The 14,425-nt window shown below is 39.0% G+C and overlaps 1 protein-coding gene across 9 annotated transcripts in view; it reads right to left on the reverse strand.

Annotated features, from left to right (window-relative positions):
- Positions 1-14,425, reverse strand: part of SCUBE1 (signal peptide, CUB domain and EGF like domain containing 1) — a 249,621-nt gene that overhangs the window by 8,068 nt on the left and 227,128 nt on the right. For 7 of the 9 annotated variants that reach the window (XM_065050094.1, XM_065050093.1, XM_065050095.1 and 4 more), the window contains 8 exons: positions 13,926-14,042; positions 11,988-12,146; positions 10,756-10,959; positions 9,181-9,342; positions 5,873-6,040; positions 4,824-4,985; positions 3,426-3,623; positions 996-1,148 (listed from right to left, as the gene is read on the reverse strand). In XM_065050094.1, coding sequence (XP_064906166.1) covers positions 996-1,148; positions 3,426-3,623; positions 4,824-4,985; positions 5,873-6,040; positions 9,181-9,342; positions 10,756-10,959; positions 11,988-12,146; positions 13,926-14,042 — 1,323 coding nt within the window. The remainder of the gene's footprint in view (positions 1-995; positions 1,149-3,425; positions 3,624-4,823; positions 4,986-5,872; positions 6,041-9,180; positions 9,343-10,755; positions 10,960-11,987; positions 12,147-13,925; positions 14,043-14,425) is intronic. The other 2 variants (XM_005507093.4, XM_021293886.2) reach the window with 1 other exon arrangement.

Here is a 14,425-nt window from a genome sequence, read left to right on the forward strand (position 1 = left end):
GACATCCTTTGGATGGATAATACCCAGAACTCCTCCTCAAGACAGAGTGGAGAAATGTAGCATTCAGTTTATTATTCAGTGTAACTCAAGACACTGTAGTCTAATCACGTTAACATTCTGTACTGCTTTAGCCTGGTAATTTTGAATTATCCTTACAAATACTAATTTATCCACAGAAAACAACTCCCTCCAGATAATAATGCTTTATTCTCTGCATTTTAGAGATGAAGAAAGCTGGCCAGGGATATGAACTGACTGTCAGAGGTTACACAGCAGCACAGTTAGGAACGGATCCTTGTATTCTGCTCTGAGAACAGCTCTTGTTTTGATTCTTGAATCACCAGCTTAAAACAGATTTTCTCATCATTCACAAAATTGCACTCGTGTTTGGAAGAGAGATGGACTAACAACTGCCAAAGGTATCACAGAAGAGTCTTAGTTTTGTTAAAACGGAAATAATCTCAGTGTCCAAAATATACATTTTAAAGCGTAATTTATATGACAAGCCAGACTGGTTTAAAATGTGGATTTATGAAAGTGGTCACCGAAAAAATATTTCTTTTGCATCATTGTTTTTTTCTCCTAGACTTCGGACTTTATTAATTTATACTTTTCAAATTTTTGTGGGTTACCAGTAGGACTTGATGAAGAGGTGTCCTAAAGTGCATGGCAGCCAATGTTATTCTCATTATGCATGGGATAAATGCCAATTAAAAGGAGTCACATTGAATACAGTGGGATAAGGATTAAGTTTAAAGAATTCTGTGTAACTTGCTGCCCATCCTTAAAGTATTAGGAAAAGTAATAGGAATAAAATTAGGCATTATTTCAAAGTCTTTGCAACCGGTTTTAAAGTAATTAAATGAACTAAAAGTTGAACTACATCAAGTTTTTCCTCATTCTTCTCTCCCTGTCATCAACATAAAAGAGATTCTAAAAGATGATTTTCTGGAATTCAGATAGAACACACAGATGGAAAACAATCCCTTTCTCACCATCGTAAGTCACATATGGGACCTGAAATCCTTTGCCACTGTTTCCTTCATTTGACTTGAACTGAATCCAGAGCTTCCTTGATCTTGAGGTAAATGCAATAGGTCTCTCGTAAGTCTGACATGTTTCATATGTAGTAATTGAGGTAGGAGAAGCTAGAAAGAAGGTTAAATAAATAAATGTTCTTTATATAAAATTGCTATCAATATTACTTATTTTGTATACGAGTCTAGCATTGAATTCCAGGGTTCCCATATGCTGGGCCCAGACAGGTAAGAAACAAATCATCTGTTCCCCAGGTAGATGCAGTAACCAGCTTGTACCACACTCATTTTGGGGAGTTCAGCTGAGAGCAATAAACCACTTATCAGAATGTAAGAGCCTGGTGTCATGGTTCTGACCGAAAGATCATCGTGCACCAAGGGTTTAGGGAACCACAGAACAGTTAACCACCTGGGTATAGCCAGGCCTATGCTGGGCTGTATGTCCAGTGTGGCCTTCAGGCCTGTGTTTGCGCCACAAACCCCACAACTGCAGGATAACCTTGGCCTGCTCTCTGTCATGAGAGGAACTTGCAGGCAGGTCCCACTTGGTACCGCTGATTGTGCTACTGCCTGTCCTTGCCTTTATCTAAAAGTGCAGCAAGAAGTTCTCATGAGAACATTGTTTCTGTTTGACAGTAGAAATGATTAAATAGAGTTGTTTCCTTGTAAGAAAAGCCTGTAATGGCTTGAATAACTGAAAGGGCAAAATCTCTTCTGTGGACAGTCTGCCCAGCATGCTGCGTGTGGATCAGAGGCCTGTTTGATGCCCGTGGTTCCCACCATCTAAAGGGATGTAGGATTATCTATACTATTCTGTCCTTACAATGATACCTCTAATAGATAACATTTTAAATGATACCTTACAGAGTCTAAGTGCCCTTTCTTTCTGGGATCAACAGACCAGCACCTCCCAGCACAAAATACCTGGTTATAGGTTTGAAAAGAAAATGTCATTTATCTATACTGAAATAAAGCTGATAGCTGGGAACCAGAAAGACCCCCCATTTGCCCCTAACATAAATAACAGATGGAGGGTATAGGTTGGCTTCAAATCATTATGCATGTATTGTGAGGCTCCTCTAAGTTGAAACGAATTTCAAACAAAAGGAAAATATAGCTTCTTACCTAGTTAAAACAAAACAAAACAAACACCCCATAGGCACAGGTTAATTAGGGAAAATAACAAAGGTAACCTAAAATCTGTACTTGCTAGGGCTGATTCAACTTCCAACAATGTTAGCAAAAAGAGACCTTTTGAATTGAATGGGATTTGGACTCTGAAGTGCAGAAAGTGGATCTAAATGTGACTCTGCAACTGCGATTGGTAATGTTAGCAGCTGACCTTACAGGAACTATGATAAATCCTTGGAAGATCTACTCTTACGATGCCAAACATACAAAGATCAAAAATCACATATCTGAAAAACTGCCCTTATTTTCCAGTGTTGTTGTTGTTTTGGTACTGTTATGGGTACTGAAGTGAAAGTCAAACTTTTCCCTGATGTGCTTGCCTTTACTCACTGTTGGAACCACAGTTTGGGATTAGGAGGATGACGGATTTGTTTTGCTGTAGTAAGTGGTTTGCTTCTAAAAAACTGATCTGGGCAGATATAATTTCATTCCATCTACGGTGATGTTTCTCCATGTACTAATCTGATACACAGAGATGTCAACACAATCCCTCAAGGATAAAAAGTTGTGAAAATTGTTTTAGCAAATAAAATACACTGTTTTAGCAGGTAAAATATGCTGTTTTAAATAAAGCTCCATTTAAACAATTGCCTTTCAGGTTTGGTGCTTCTAGGAAATTTAGCAACAGATCACCAGAAGCTGGATGCCTATGTAGAAATGAAGAAGGAGTGCACCTCATTGGTGTCTTAACTTCAGATGCTGTTGAATTAACTTCATAATCAAAGACACAACACAAGCCTCACTCCATAAAAAAAATGGGAAAACACTGGATTTCTTGAGGGCGTTGGGTGTACCAGCCCATGTCACTGCACAGATTTAGCAAAACTGCAGCATTTATATATATACACGAAAAGGATAAGTAGAGACAACAGTTTCAACAGGTGATAAGAGACAGCTCTCCCAATATAACTTAACATAACTTTGTTGACTCCTAGAGTGGCAGCAATTTATCCCATGTGGTAACTGGGCCAGACAGAAGCCCATTAACTGCTTTGTGATTCAGCCAAGACACCTGAATAGTTAATATCACTCTGTTAATTGTTATTGATACAGTGTTCTGTTTTAACTTGCTTATGCCAGTTCATTCAGGAATCCGTTTAGAAACACTGGATAGATGAAGACAGTCATCCCTTCAATATGAACTTTCCACTCAGTCAGTTTGCAATAAATATTTATATAACACATCTGGCAACTTACCACTTTTTCTCATTACTAAAACATCACCGCATTCATCTTCAATTGGGAGAAATATCTCAGGTACTACGATGAGTATTCTCCTCTTTGGAGGTGGATTTATATTCCAAATGCATTCAACGTTAGCGGGGTAGTCTCCAGGATAGTTGGGCGATTCAATGTAGCCAGTATAATCCCCAAGTTCTCCTCCACAGTGCTGGTCTGTGGAGAAACATAAATTAGCATCTGTGTTAGCTGATTAGCTAATATGAGGTGTTCTTCTAGATCTGTCAAAAGCAAGTCTAAACTCCTCCTTGTGGCTTTAGAAACGCATACATTCTCTTCCAGCTGCCTCTTTGGTTAGCATGGAAAGCCTTTAGAGGAATACTTGATCCGCAAGGCTGCCCCAACTGATTTTAAAAACCTTAATCTACAGTGTATAAACTGATTCAATGCTTCATTCAGGCTGCTTTATCATTTGATTAAGAAATGAACACAGGTAAGTAAACATGATCCCATTTTGGAGGTATTCGCACAGTGGTTACTGCTAAGACAATGCTGACATGCAGAAGATATTCTAGTTTAACTTCATTTGGTTTTTAAGTGGATTTAGCTGAATGAGTGTGATGATCCTAATAGCCAACCTTATCTTGATTACAGATCTGCTTTGCTTTATCTTAGATTAAGTGAAATAAAGAATGTCCACTGAAAGATCAGGTTCTGCTTTCTGAGCTTTCAAAACTCCTATTGAATTTGCCACAGAAGCTTGATTCAGTAAGTTATTTAAGCTTGATATCTCCAGGTCTACTCACTCACATTAAACTAGATATATGTTTAATTATTTTGCTCAAAAATTATGCAAGATCAGAAAATGGTTTGAAAACAGGGAGTATCTAAAACAGCAAAGGGACAAGCATGGTTTTCTTTTATAGATAAATCATAAAACTCCTTTAAATTCCTTACAAGTATCTAATTTGTTCAAATTATACTAGAAATGATGAAGGGCTTCAGAGATACATGGCACATAATCAGAATAAAAACTTCCAATAGACTTGCACATGAATAGTTATTTTAGATGATATTACCTAATTATTACAGAGACGTTCTTTTAAATTAGCATGGTAGGGATGAAAAAAAATGCTTGCATAAAATAATCAGTTGTTGATAAAGATAAAATAAAATGGCACTGGAATCCTTGGGGATTTAAATTAGTAATTGAAGATAGTGGGCTGAATACTGCAAAAAAAGCCTATGAGAAGATTTCACTGTCATGAGTGATCACCTGGCAATGGTATGTATAACCATGTCTCCTAGTATTTTATAATTATTATAGAATGGCAGTTACTCTGATAGAAGATATTGTGCTCTACTGACGCATGGAGGGATATGCTTCACCTCACAACTAATATAAGTGCAACTTACTTTTGCAGTGTGTAACATTAGTGGAGCCATCAAAATCTGTACTTGTGTTCCCAGGGCAGGTGATGCAGTAGTTTTGACCAAACTCAGGCTGGTATGTTCCCACAGGGCATCGAATACATCTGTGTGTTGTAGAGTTGTAGTAGTGTCCAGGAGAACAATGAACTGTAAGGTATGAGGTGTATTATCTTCAGAAAGTAGCAATCTTAGGTGCAGAACTTTCCTCTACCCTGGACATACCTCATGATCCGTGTTCTGCAATGTATTCGTTAGGCCATAAAAGGCAAAAAAGACCCAAGCTTCCCGTATTTCCAATGACAAAGGACCTTCTAACTAGAATTATGTTCCAAAGACTAGAGCTAAACCCTTATGAACTAGCAACACGTGCTACATATATCTCTCACTGCATTTAATAGTGGTTTCCAATGAGTCTGTAATAAGTGGAAGCTGATGCACATCTGCCTCAACAATAAAAATGCCTTTCCCAATGGCAGGAAAGAGGTTTCCATTCATGTCTGTTTGGCAGGGCCAGTAACTAAACCAAAATGGATTTGGGCAGATTCCTTCTTCAGCATTTGCACTGGAGGTTGACATTATGGACCATGCAATGTGTTGCACACTTACAGCTTCTGCCTAGTCCATTAATAATAAATCCTTAACTTCGTATAATTTCTGTAGCGTTTAGTTTTTTTAATTTGGTGAATAAACATATACAGGACTTGAAGGCTAAAGCACTGTCTAATGTAAGTTTGTCTTATTTCTTGCCATGCAGTGGGGCTGATTCACTTACCACTTGCAGCGCTGACTCTCTACCTGCCTGTGGTAAATTCCAAAAAAAACGTAAAGCCTGTTCAGTCTCCACAACCTTGGGAGATCGTTCCTAGGTTACAGATCTCCTTACCATTTAATTTAATTTAATCTAATCACACACCGTGTTTCTACATGCAGTGACTACATTTGTTTTGGAGTCTTTCAAAGCCCCTTGGCAGTGAAGATTATAAACAAAAGGGTAAGCAGCAGGAACAGGAATTGTGGAAAGGTTTTAAATTCACCTTTAGTTTCGCAGTCTTGAAAGGAAACAGCACCTTCATACTTGGTCACAAGCCCACCACCACATGGAAAGCAGAGGGTCCTTCCTGGTTCAGGCTGGTATGTACCAAGAGGACAGACTCTACAAGGTTTAAAGCCATCTGAAGAATAGTGCCCTGGAGAACACTGCCCTAGAAATGGAAAATGATCATCTGTATTAGTGAGCCGACTTTCTGGACAAAGTACTTAGTACTTAGCAATGCTTCCTTTAACTTAAACACATTACAGCAAGACAGCTGCAGATCAAATTCTTATCTTACCTGCTGATTTTGTATTGTTCCTGTAACTGCTTCTTAGCTTCCTAAAAACATCACCAGTAAATATATCTGGTTTCTTAATAAGCTCTTTGCTATCTATGTTTCTTTTTTTTCTTTTCCTTTTATTGCAAGGGCTCTATTAAGATGTTGTTTCATACTTTGTACTTTCACCAAGTCTTTAATCTGAGAATTTCAAAGCCCTTTGTAGGAAAAAATGAACATTCACACCAAATCTATGGAGGAAGTAATTTTTTAAAATTTTTTTACATCATAGGTATGGAAACAGCAGATCATGCGATTTATCAGACTGGATGGGACCAGTCCAGCAGCCTGTCTGTGAGAATAGCTGACACCAGCAGCTTTCCAGGTGGCTGTGACAACTCGTGCTTGTCAGAAGCGCTTCTGCCAGAAAAGGGTGATTTGTGTAAAGCAAAGCACTTTGTGAATGAGTCTACTGACAGACACGGGACAGTTTCAAAACTTGCTCTCCAGGCAGTTTCTGATAGGTGTTCGTTTGGCTTGGTTCTTGCTAGCTTGAGTACTTTACTCCTTGACAACTTGTCTGAGAATCAGGATGTCAGGTTATTCAAGATTATGATGTTAATGTGTGTCTTCACACCACTCCAGCCTAGGAGACCAGCACTTGGAGATGTTATGTGTGCCCTGAGGTTTCCTAATCCCAATACTTAGTAATTTAGCTTCCTCGAGAACTGAACAGCAGGCAGGAGCAACTGGCTCGAAAACCTGAAAGTTCTGAGAGCTCTAGGTGGGGTTGAGATCTCTTAAGAATCCTGACACTTGCTTGGAAATATTGGGGGCCTCCAGCATCTTAGATACGTGGTGCTCAGGATAAACCAGAGATCCTGAGCACAAGCAAAGTTCAAGTTCTGTCCCCACGAAAGTCAAACCTCTATGGACAGCTGTGGGACCAGGATCTCTGGGATTTAGTTTTGCTAACATCCCAGCTAGCTGGAATATGTCTGTACAAGCTGGCTGTTGTGACACAGACCTCTGAGAAATAGTATGACCGTTACTAATTTGAAGACAATTCTGATATTGTTTTTGTAGCAAAACTGACCCACCTGGTCTGGTCCAATTAGTCACTGGACTTTAACATTAAGGCAGTTCACGAAGAGTGGGATTTGGTCTGGATTTTAGTGTGAAAATCATGTACTTGTGAAGTGTGGCTTACAGACATCCTTTTAAAGAAGGGGTACAGTTGGGTGTTAATACTGCTAAATAACTGATGCTTGCAGCAGTAATATGTCTCAGTCCTTACCAGTATGTAAGGATAAACTAACTTGCTCCCATCTTGACTTCTACATTGAAATTGCCAACAAAATTAATCTGAGGTGATTTCCCTGAGAAATGGCCCAAACGACTTGGTTTCCTAATTGTGTCTTGGCCTTGTACCTGCACGGATCGCATGCAACTTCAGTATCGCAACATCTTATTTGCTTGCAGCTACAACATAGAGAGATCCATGCAACAGGCACTTAAAAGCTCGTTGTATGTGTCTCACCTGTCAGGGTGAGCATTTCTGTCATAGCTTATTTGTTACTACACAGGCATTACTGCTCCAGAAGATATGATGCGAAAATACTATTGATTACAGGTGGTGAGTGCATTTCTAACAAAATCTGTGTTCATCAGAACACACTGTTTCATCACACATGCTGACACATCTTATGGAGGCATTCTGACAAAATCTTTGTCAGGGAGGTTTACAAAGTCCAAAGCATATTCCTTCTTTCCACTTTCGGAGAAAGAGGAAAGGGGAGAGTTGAGCAGAAAAACAGACTGTTGTGATCTGACAACAAACGTTTTTAGGCAGATCCACTCTACAAAAATAATCAGAAGGGTTCCTTTTTGTTGTCGTGCAGAACAAAAATGCATATGTAAGCCTTGAAACAAAAGAGTCTTTTTCCCCTAGTTGTTGTGCTGCTTAGGTCAGTATACTAAATTCAACCTTTATAAACTGAGATTTTAAAAAATTATCTATTCTTGTTGGATTTTGGCTAAATACAAGTCAACATAACAAAGATGCACAAGCATCTCAAGGATTTTTCTGTGATGGTTCCTTCATACAGTTAATCAGCAAAATCTACCATACATTTGGACTGGAGACACTAGAATTATTTTTTTATTCAGTGCACAGGGAAAAAGCGACAATTTCTTAAGTGTTATTCATTGTGTGCTCTCGCTAGATATCTGTGAAGAAAGCATTAATGTACATCACATGGGTGTTTTGAAGTTAGAACTTGTGTAGCAGATACAACATTTCTTTCAAAGTCAAATAATGTATCTGCTACAAACTAGATTTTACTTATAAAATAAGGTAAATAAAATAATCAGCAGTTGTGTCTTAAAACCTTGATCAAGTTACAGTAGAAGAATAAACAAAGAACTTCACAGCACTCTTCTGAAATCAGGTATTATCATAATTATCATCTAATTCATGTATTGTGAAGCTGAGTCAGAGATGCCACATCACTTGCCAGTTCACTACAGTGAATTCAAGCAGTGTTGAAACTTGTAGTCATTAGCCCTGAGTCCAGGTTACAGATTCCTGCAGCATAACTATCTCAAAATGATGACTACTGCCCATTAGGCTAGGTAGACTGCATCCCATACAAAACATTAAATCAGCAAGTTCATTAGACTCACCAATACCAGTCGAAAGTAATCCATCCCTTTGGCTCACAATATACCTGACAAGTCCTTTCAAGTCAAAGTATGTCCAGATTCCATACCTGACTTGAAGCAAAGTGTTTTGCTTCACTTGCTCATTTCCATACCATAACTCACATTGCTGCAGCAGGTCTCATCTTCTTGTCGGCAATGTCAGCGGATGGAACAAGCCAAAACATTTTGTGTATTGCTTGTAAGTGCACAGAGATTTCTTCTGTTACCTTTACAAGACAGAAGTGTGGAAGGCTCTCCCCTCTTTTAGCCTCCATGCCTCACAGGCTGTGTGGCAACACCTAATCCTTTTATTATGAAATTAAACTTGCCTCCACATTCTGACACGTTCCGGGCGCCTGCTACTCCCTGTCCATCGTTACTTGGGCAAGGCTCACAGGTAAGTTGACCTTCTGTGTCTTGGTATGTTCCCGGTGAGCAAGGAACGCACTGATTATGCTCTCCGCTATAAAAGGTGCCCGTGCTGCAGGTAACTGAGAAAAGAAAAGGGGAATCTACATAAGGATTTTAATTTTGATCACAGCATTTGCCTTTATATCAAACATTTAGAAATGATGGATCTCTTTGGCCCCAGTATTACAGTGGTGTATGTTTTGCATATGTTAGTCCGGAATCCTCACCTGATGTAAACAGGCCGATCTCCATTGTGGTCTAGGTCAATTTACATCAAGGTGAAGTCCTTCTTTTACTGTTTAAGCCATTAAATGGCACTGTGCTGCACTCAAGTGCCTACCAGACATACATTGTTAATAAAGCTGATGCAGTCTTAAAACAGTGTTTTGCAGTTTAATTAAGACAGTGGTGCATAACGTATGGGAAGTGATGTGAGGTTTTATTTTACACTAGATGCATTTATGTGTTGGTTTTACGGAACACAACTGCAAAAAGTCTGTTGCCTGAGATCAGTTTTAGAGATTTCTCTGAGGGCAATGTATCCTGTGTATTATGTTTCTTGGCACTCAAATACCCCAACCAGAAAACATTTTAAGTACAGATACGAATCCACATGCTTTTCTTGCTGCAACAAAGCATGTAACTGCATTAAACGTTTTTCTCTGCTGGATATATATAGTTAAAATGCATGGGATTCTAGACACTAATAGCAACCGTCTTTCAATACTGTTTCTAAATCACTGTATCTGTATGATGAAAACAGACTCTGAACCAACTCATTAGGGGCAGCTATCAGGTCTGCACTTAGCTATTTTTTCTTGCTTGTAAATCACATGGCGTCCAAAAGATGCTGGAAAAATAGATACGCCGACTTTGAAAAGTTGACTCTAAGTGATTAGAAAGCTTGCAGTGCTGAGAGCTGCCAGTAATAGGTTTGGATTAGCACCTTGCCCCCAGTAGAGCCTGATAACCTCAGAAAAGGCTTAAAGAAATTTGGTATTTTACATAAAGTTAAAATAGAATTCTATAATTTTTTCTTGTTTTATCAGATGTCTTGAGTGTTACATATAAATACATCCATAGGTCATGGATTATTTGGTGACAAGGAGAATAAGGGAAGTTATATGAAACTGAACACACAACATCTAGGCAAACACCATTTTGTTGTTTTACAGAATTGTAATTATGTCTTCTTAAGATGCTGGGAGCAACTGGGAACTAATTGCCAACATCGCCTTGTGGCAGGCCTTGATACATACCAGCTGACAGCATGAGAATGTATGCATACATATGCTGCTTTTGTTTTCTTGCAATCATTTAATGAACTCCCTTCAAAGTCTTACGAACTGCCAGTGGTCCATGCACACATGCTGCATAATATTGATCTAAATCTTCTGTTATTTCATAGATTTGCTGCCCAGCTCACTAGGGACAAGTACATTTTGAATCCCTTGTTTTGGGGCATATAGCTGAATAGAGTTGTTGGGACTTACCGCATTTTCCCTCCTGCAGCACTTGCCCTGTACTGCACGCTTCATGCCCTTCAGTAGCTTTAGCTGGCTTCTGAGCCACTTCATATTCTGTCCCAGAAAACTGAATGTAAAATTGCTGTTTATTAATAGATTTCCTCAATGTTTTGATTGCAGTTTGCAGCTTCTGCTCCATCCTTTTCCGAACACAGTCAATGTTACAGGTGTCTAGATGGGAAATGATAAGAAAACTAGAAGCAATTGAGATTCATGTTTAAAAACAGGTGCTTCACAAAAAGCTTAGCTTGCATTACACTATGACACCTCTGTTTGCTTCACTGCCTTCTCCATATAAATTGTGGAAGCAGCTCACTATATTCAAAATCAGGCCTTTTAAAGGGCTCAGACAGTACACTGAGGTCCATCAAACTGAGTTTCACAGCCTGTAATAACTGCAGACTGGGTGTTGATATCTCAACTCCAGCATTAAGAAATCTGGTTATACTGAGTGCATGGGCAGAGCGCTGTGTGGTACTTCCAGATATGCATTCAGTCTAGCACTACTAAGATTGCTGAATTTTCTCTGCCCATGCTTTACTGAGTTGATTAGGAATAATTCCCACTTCCCTGACCAAAATACCCAAGTGACACAAAGACAGGTGCTACCTGGCACAATTACTGTCTGAATCACTTGGCTACTGAGGTATTCCTCAGGGTTAAGAAACCTGCCTTCAAGGACCGACATGTTTATAGAATTCAGCCCACGTTTTCTTTGGCTGGATTTTATAGCATAATATTGCATCTCATTAATAACTTGAAGCAATTCTCTTTCTTCCTGAGGCTTGTTATGAAACCATTAATAAAAATGTTTGATTCTCAGACTGAAGTTTCAGCAACTTACATTTAGGAGGATATTTTTATCGTCATAGTTGCAGAACTTCTACCTAATCCTTATACTCGCTGTGCATCAATTAGCACTTGTGCTGTTTAAAGAAATCAGACTAAATTGAAGCACATGACTTAACTCGAGGCTTTGAAGGAATTTTGCTGCTGGTTCAATCTATGTTCTTCTGGCTTAATTTCATTCCTGACTCCTTTCAATTAAACCTCTAAACTCTGAGTTTGGCAAGGCTGTTGAATGAGGCTTATGCTAAAAGGTTTGCATGGCAGCTTGATGAAACAGCATCAAAGAGATTCTACCAACACTCTGAGGAACTGAATTCTGATTTATCTCCACAGACAGATCTTCCACAAACCTGAGACTTCTTCTGACTTCATCTCCACTTCAAACTCTGCGGTGATATGGGACACTTCTTTTGATGGTGACTTGCGGCCTCGGCGTTTTTTCTTGGAGGAATCACACTTGAGATTCACGAACGTCACTTGGCAGTTGTCTGTACAAGGGAATTGACCTCCTTTGCATAAGAGAAGCAACACAGAAAAGAAATCAAGTAGCAAAGCAGCAAGTGACAGGCTAATAAGCGATATCTCAGCTGGGTTATCATGAATGCAGTGACAGGCATTATAACATTTCACATGTGTTGTTAGACACCTCTTTCTCTGTGCAATTTTGGGTTTGCTCATTTTGCTAGTGAATGCAGGAGGCAAAAATACAGTGTGGTGGTGCTCAGCTGCACAGTGTTACCTCTAATTCCTATAATTGCCCGTCTCTTTTCTGCATAAGGATTAGCAAGCTCTTTGCAGAAATCAGTTAAGATCAGCAATATTAAATACAGTCATTTGATGGCTAAACAAAGCAAGAGAGTAAATTTTCATCAATTCCTAAGAATGGCAGGCCTGGGCCTCTAGAAACTACCAGCTGGTACTCTTTCAGCAATGACAACCATCCAATATCAAAAGTTTTAAAAGCCTTTGATTGTGAGGTTATGAAAATACATTGGAAAGCTTTATCTGAGGGGAAATCCTGGAATCATTTAGGCTGAAAACAACCCTTAAGATAATCGAGTCCAGCTGTTAACCTAACACTACCAAGTCTGCCACTAAACCATGTCCCAAAGTGCCACATCTAAACGCCTTTTAAACATCTCCAGGGATGGTGACTCCACCACTTCCCTGGGCAGCCTGTTCCAGTGCCTGACAACCCTTTCCATGAAGAAATTCTTCCTAATATCCAAACTGACCCTTCCCTGGTGCAACTTGGGGCCACTTCCTCTTGTCCTATCACAAGGCAGAGGAACTGAATGCCTTCATCACTTATGTGTAGCCTTACTGTTAGACCCAGAATTTCAGATGACGTAACACATGCGAAGCAAAGCAAGCAAAGGACAAGGAAATGCATCTGAGAAATAGATTCCCACAGTTGACTGTATGGACCAAAAAAAGTTTCAACTTCTGTGACTTTAAAAATTAGTCTGATAATCACTTCTTATTAAAAAAGCAGGAGACGATATATAAGGACAAGGTAAGCATCTTGACAACTGAGACTTGTTGAAAGCCAATACTTAGGAAATTAGAGAGATAAATGTCTAGATTGCAGGGTAATGATAAAATATGAGTTCAAATTTTAGAAGTAAAATTTTTAAACCATTATCAGTTTTTTAGGACAGCTATTTTTACTCTTCTCTGTTCAGGGCTCATCTATGACTCCTTACTCACTAGTAAAAGTGGTGGTAAAACAGATGCACAACAGAAGATGTATCAACAGCAGATGTTTGCTGTAATCTGAGAAGTTGCTTTAAGCAACAATATGAGCTGTTGCAATTATATCAATACTATGTATTAAAATATGGCAAATTTTGAGTTAAATGAATTTCAAATATTTTAAGCTGTGTAACTGCATAACAATAACACACAAACACTCTTTAATTGTCCCTGTCGTGATACCAAGGGGATGGAAGACAAGAAATAAATGTCATGAAGATCTGTTAAATATGTATCAGTTTTAAAATTTCATTTGGGGAAACTAAACCAAACCAAACCGACATTGTTTCATATAGCTTTGCATTGGTCATAGCTTTTTGTGTCGGGATATTTCTACCATCACCAATGCCAGCAAAAGGATCAGCTTAATTCCAAACTCATGTACTTTTGAACAAAGAATTCTCAAAGCAACTGGTGACATTTCAGCACTGTTAGATCCAAACCCAGGGCACTATGAAAATAAAATCTGCAAATAAGCAAGTAAACAAACAAAAAAATAGAATGCTGTTTACATGTTAGAAGAAAACACATACCTAAACCAGCTTGCTTCCCAGAATCTTTTGTTTTTTCCTTGCTGCGAGGCCGTAAATGGCACTTTGCATCTTTAATTTTAAAACGAGCTTTCTGCTTGATTGGAGGGGCTAATGAATCTGTTGATGTAAAGTAAAAAGCTGTCATTTGGGATGCAGATGAAATGAAAACTTATTTTTCAAAACAGACTCCAAGTCTTCTTGCGACACAGAAAAGAGACAGCCCCAGAGTTATACACCTCACACAAGACGAACCATTGCCATAGGTTCATTTTTGTACATAAGCACTTTTAAGCCTATAAGGATCACTGAATTTGCTGGTATTGCACACACTCTGCACCTGCACTTTCCCTCCAGCAGGCCTGCACATCCTGGAGGAATTTGGGTGAATTTGTCTCTTGCTATGAAAAAGGTTAAATCCTACCTTTTGTTTTTTCTGACTCTGTGTCTGTGACTTCCCATGTTACTCGGCTGTAGTTCTGCCCTTGCTAATGCCAACCAGG

Source organism: Columba livia, chromosome 1 (genome assembly GCF_036013475.1).
Source record: "Columba livia isolate bColLiv1 breed racing homer chromosome 1, bColLiv1.pat.W.v2, whole genome shotgun sequence".
In the NCBI taxonomy this organism is placed as follows: domain Eukaryota; kingdom Metazoa; phylum Chordata; class Aves; order Columbiformes; family Columbidae; genus Columba; species Columba livia.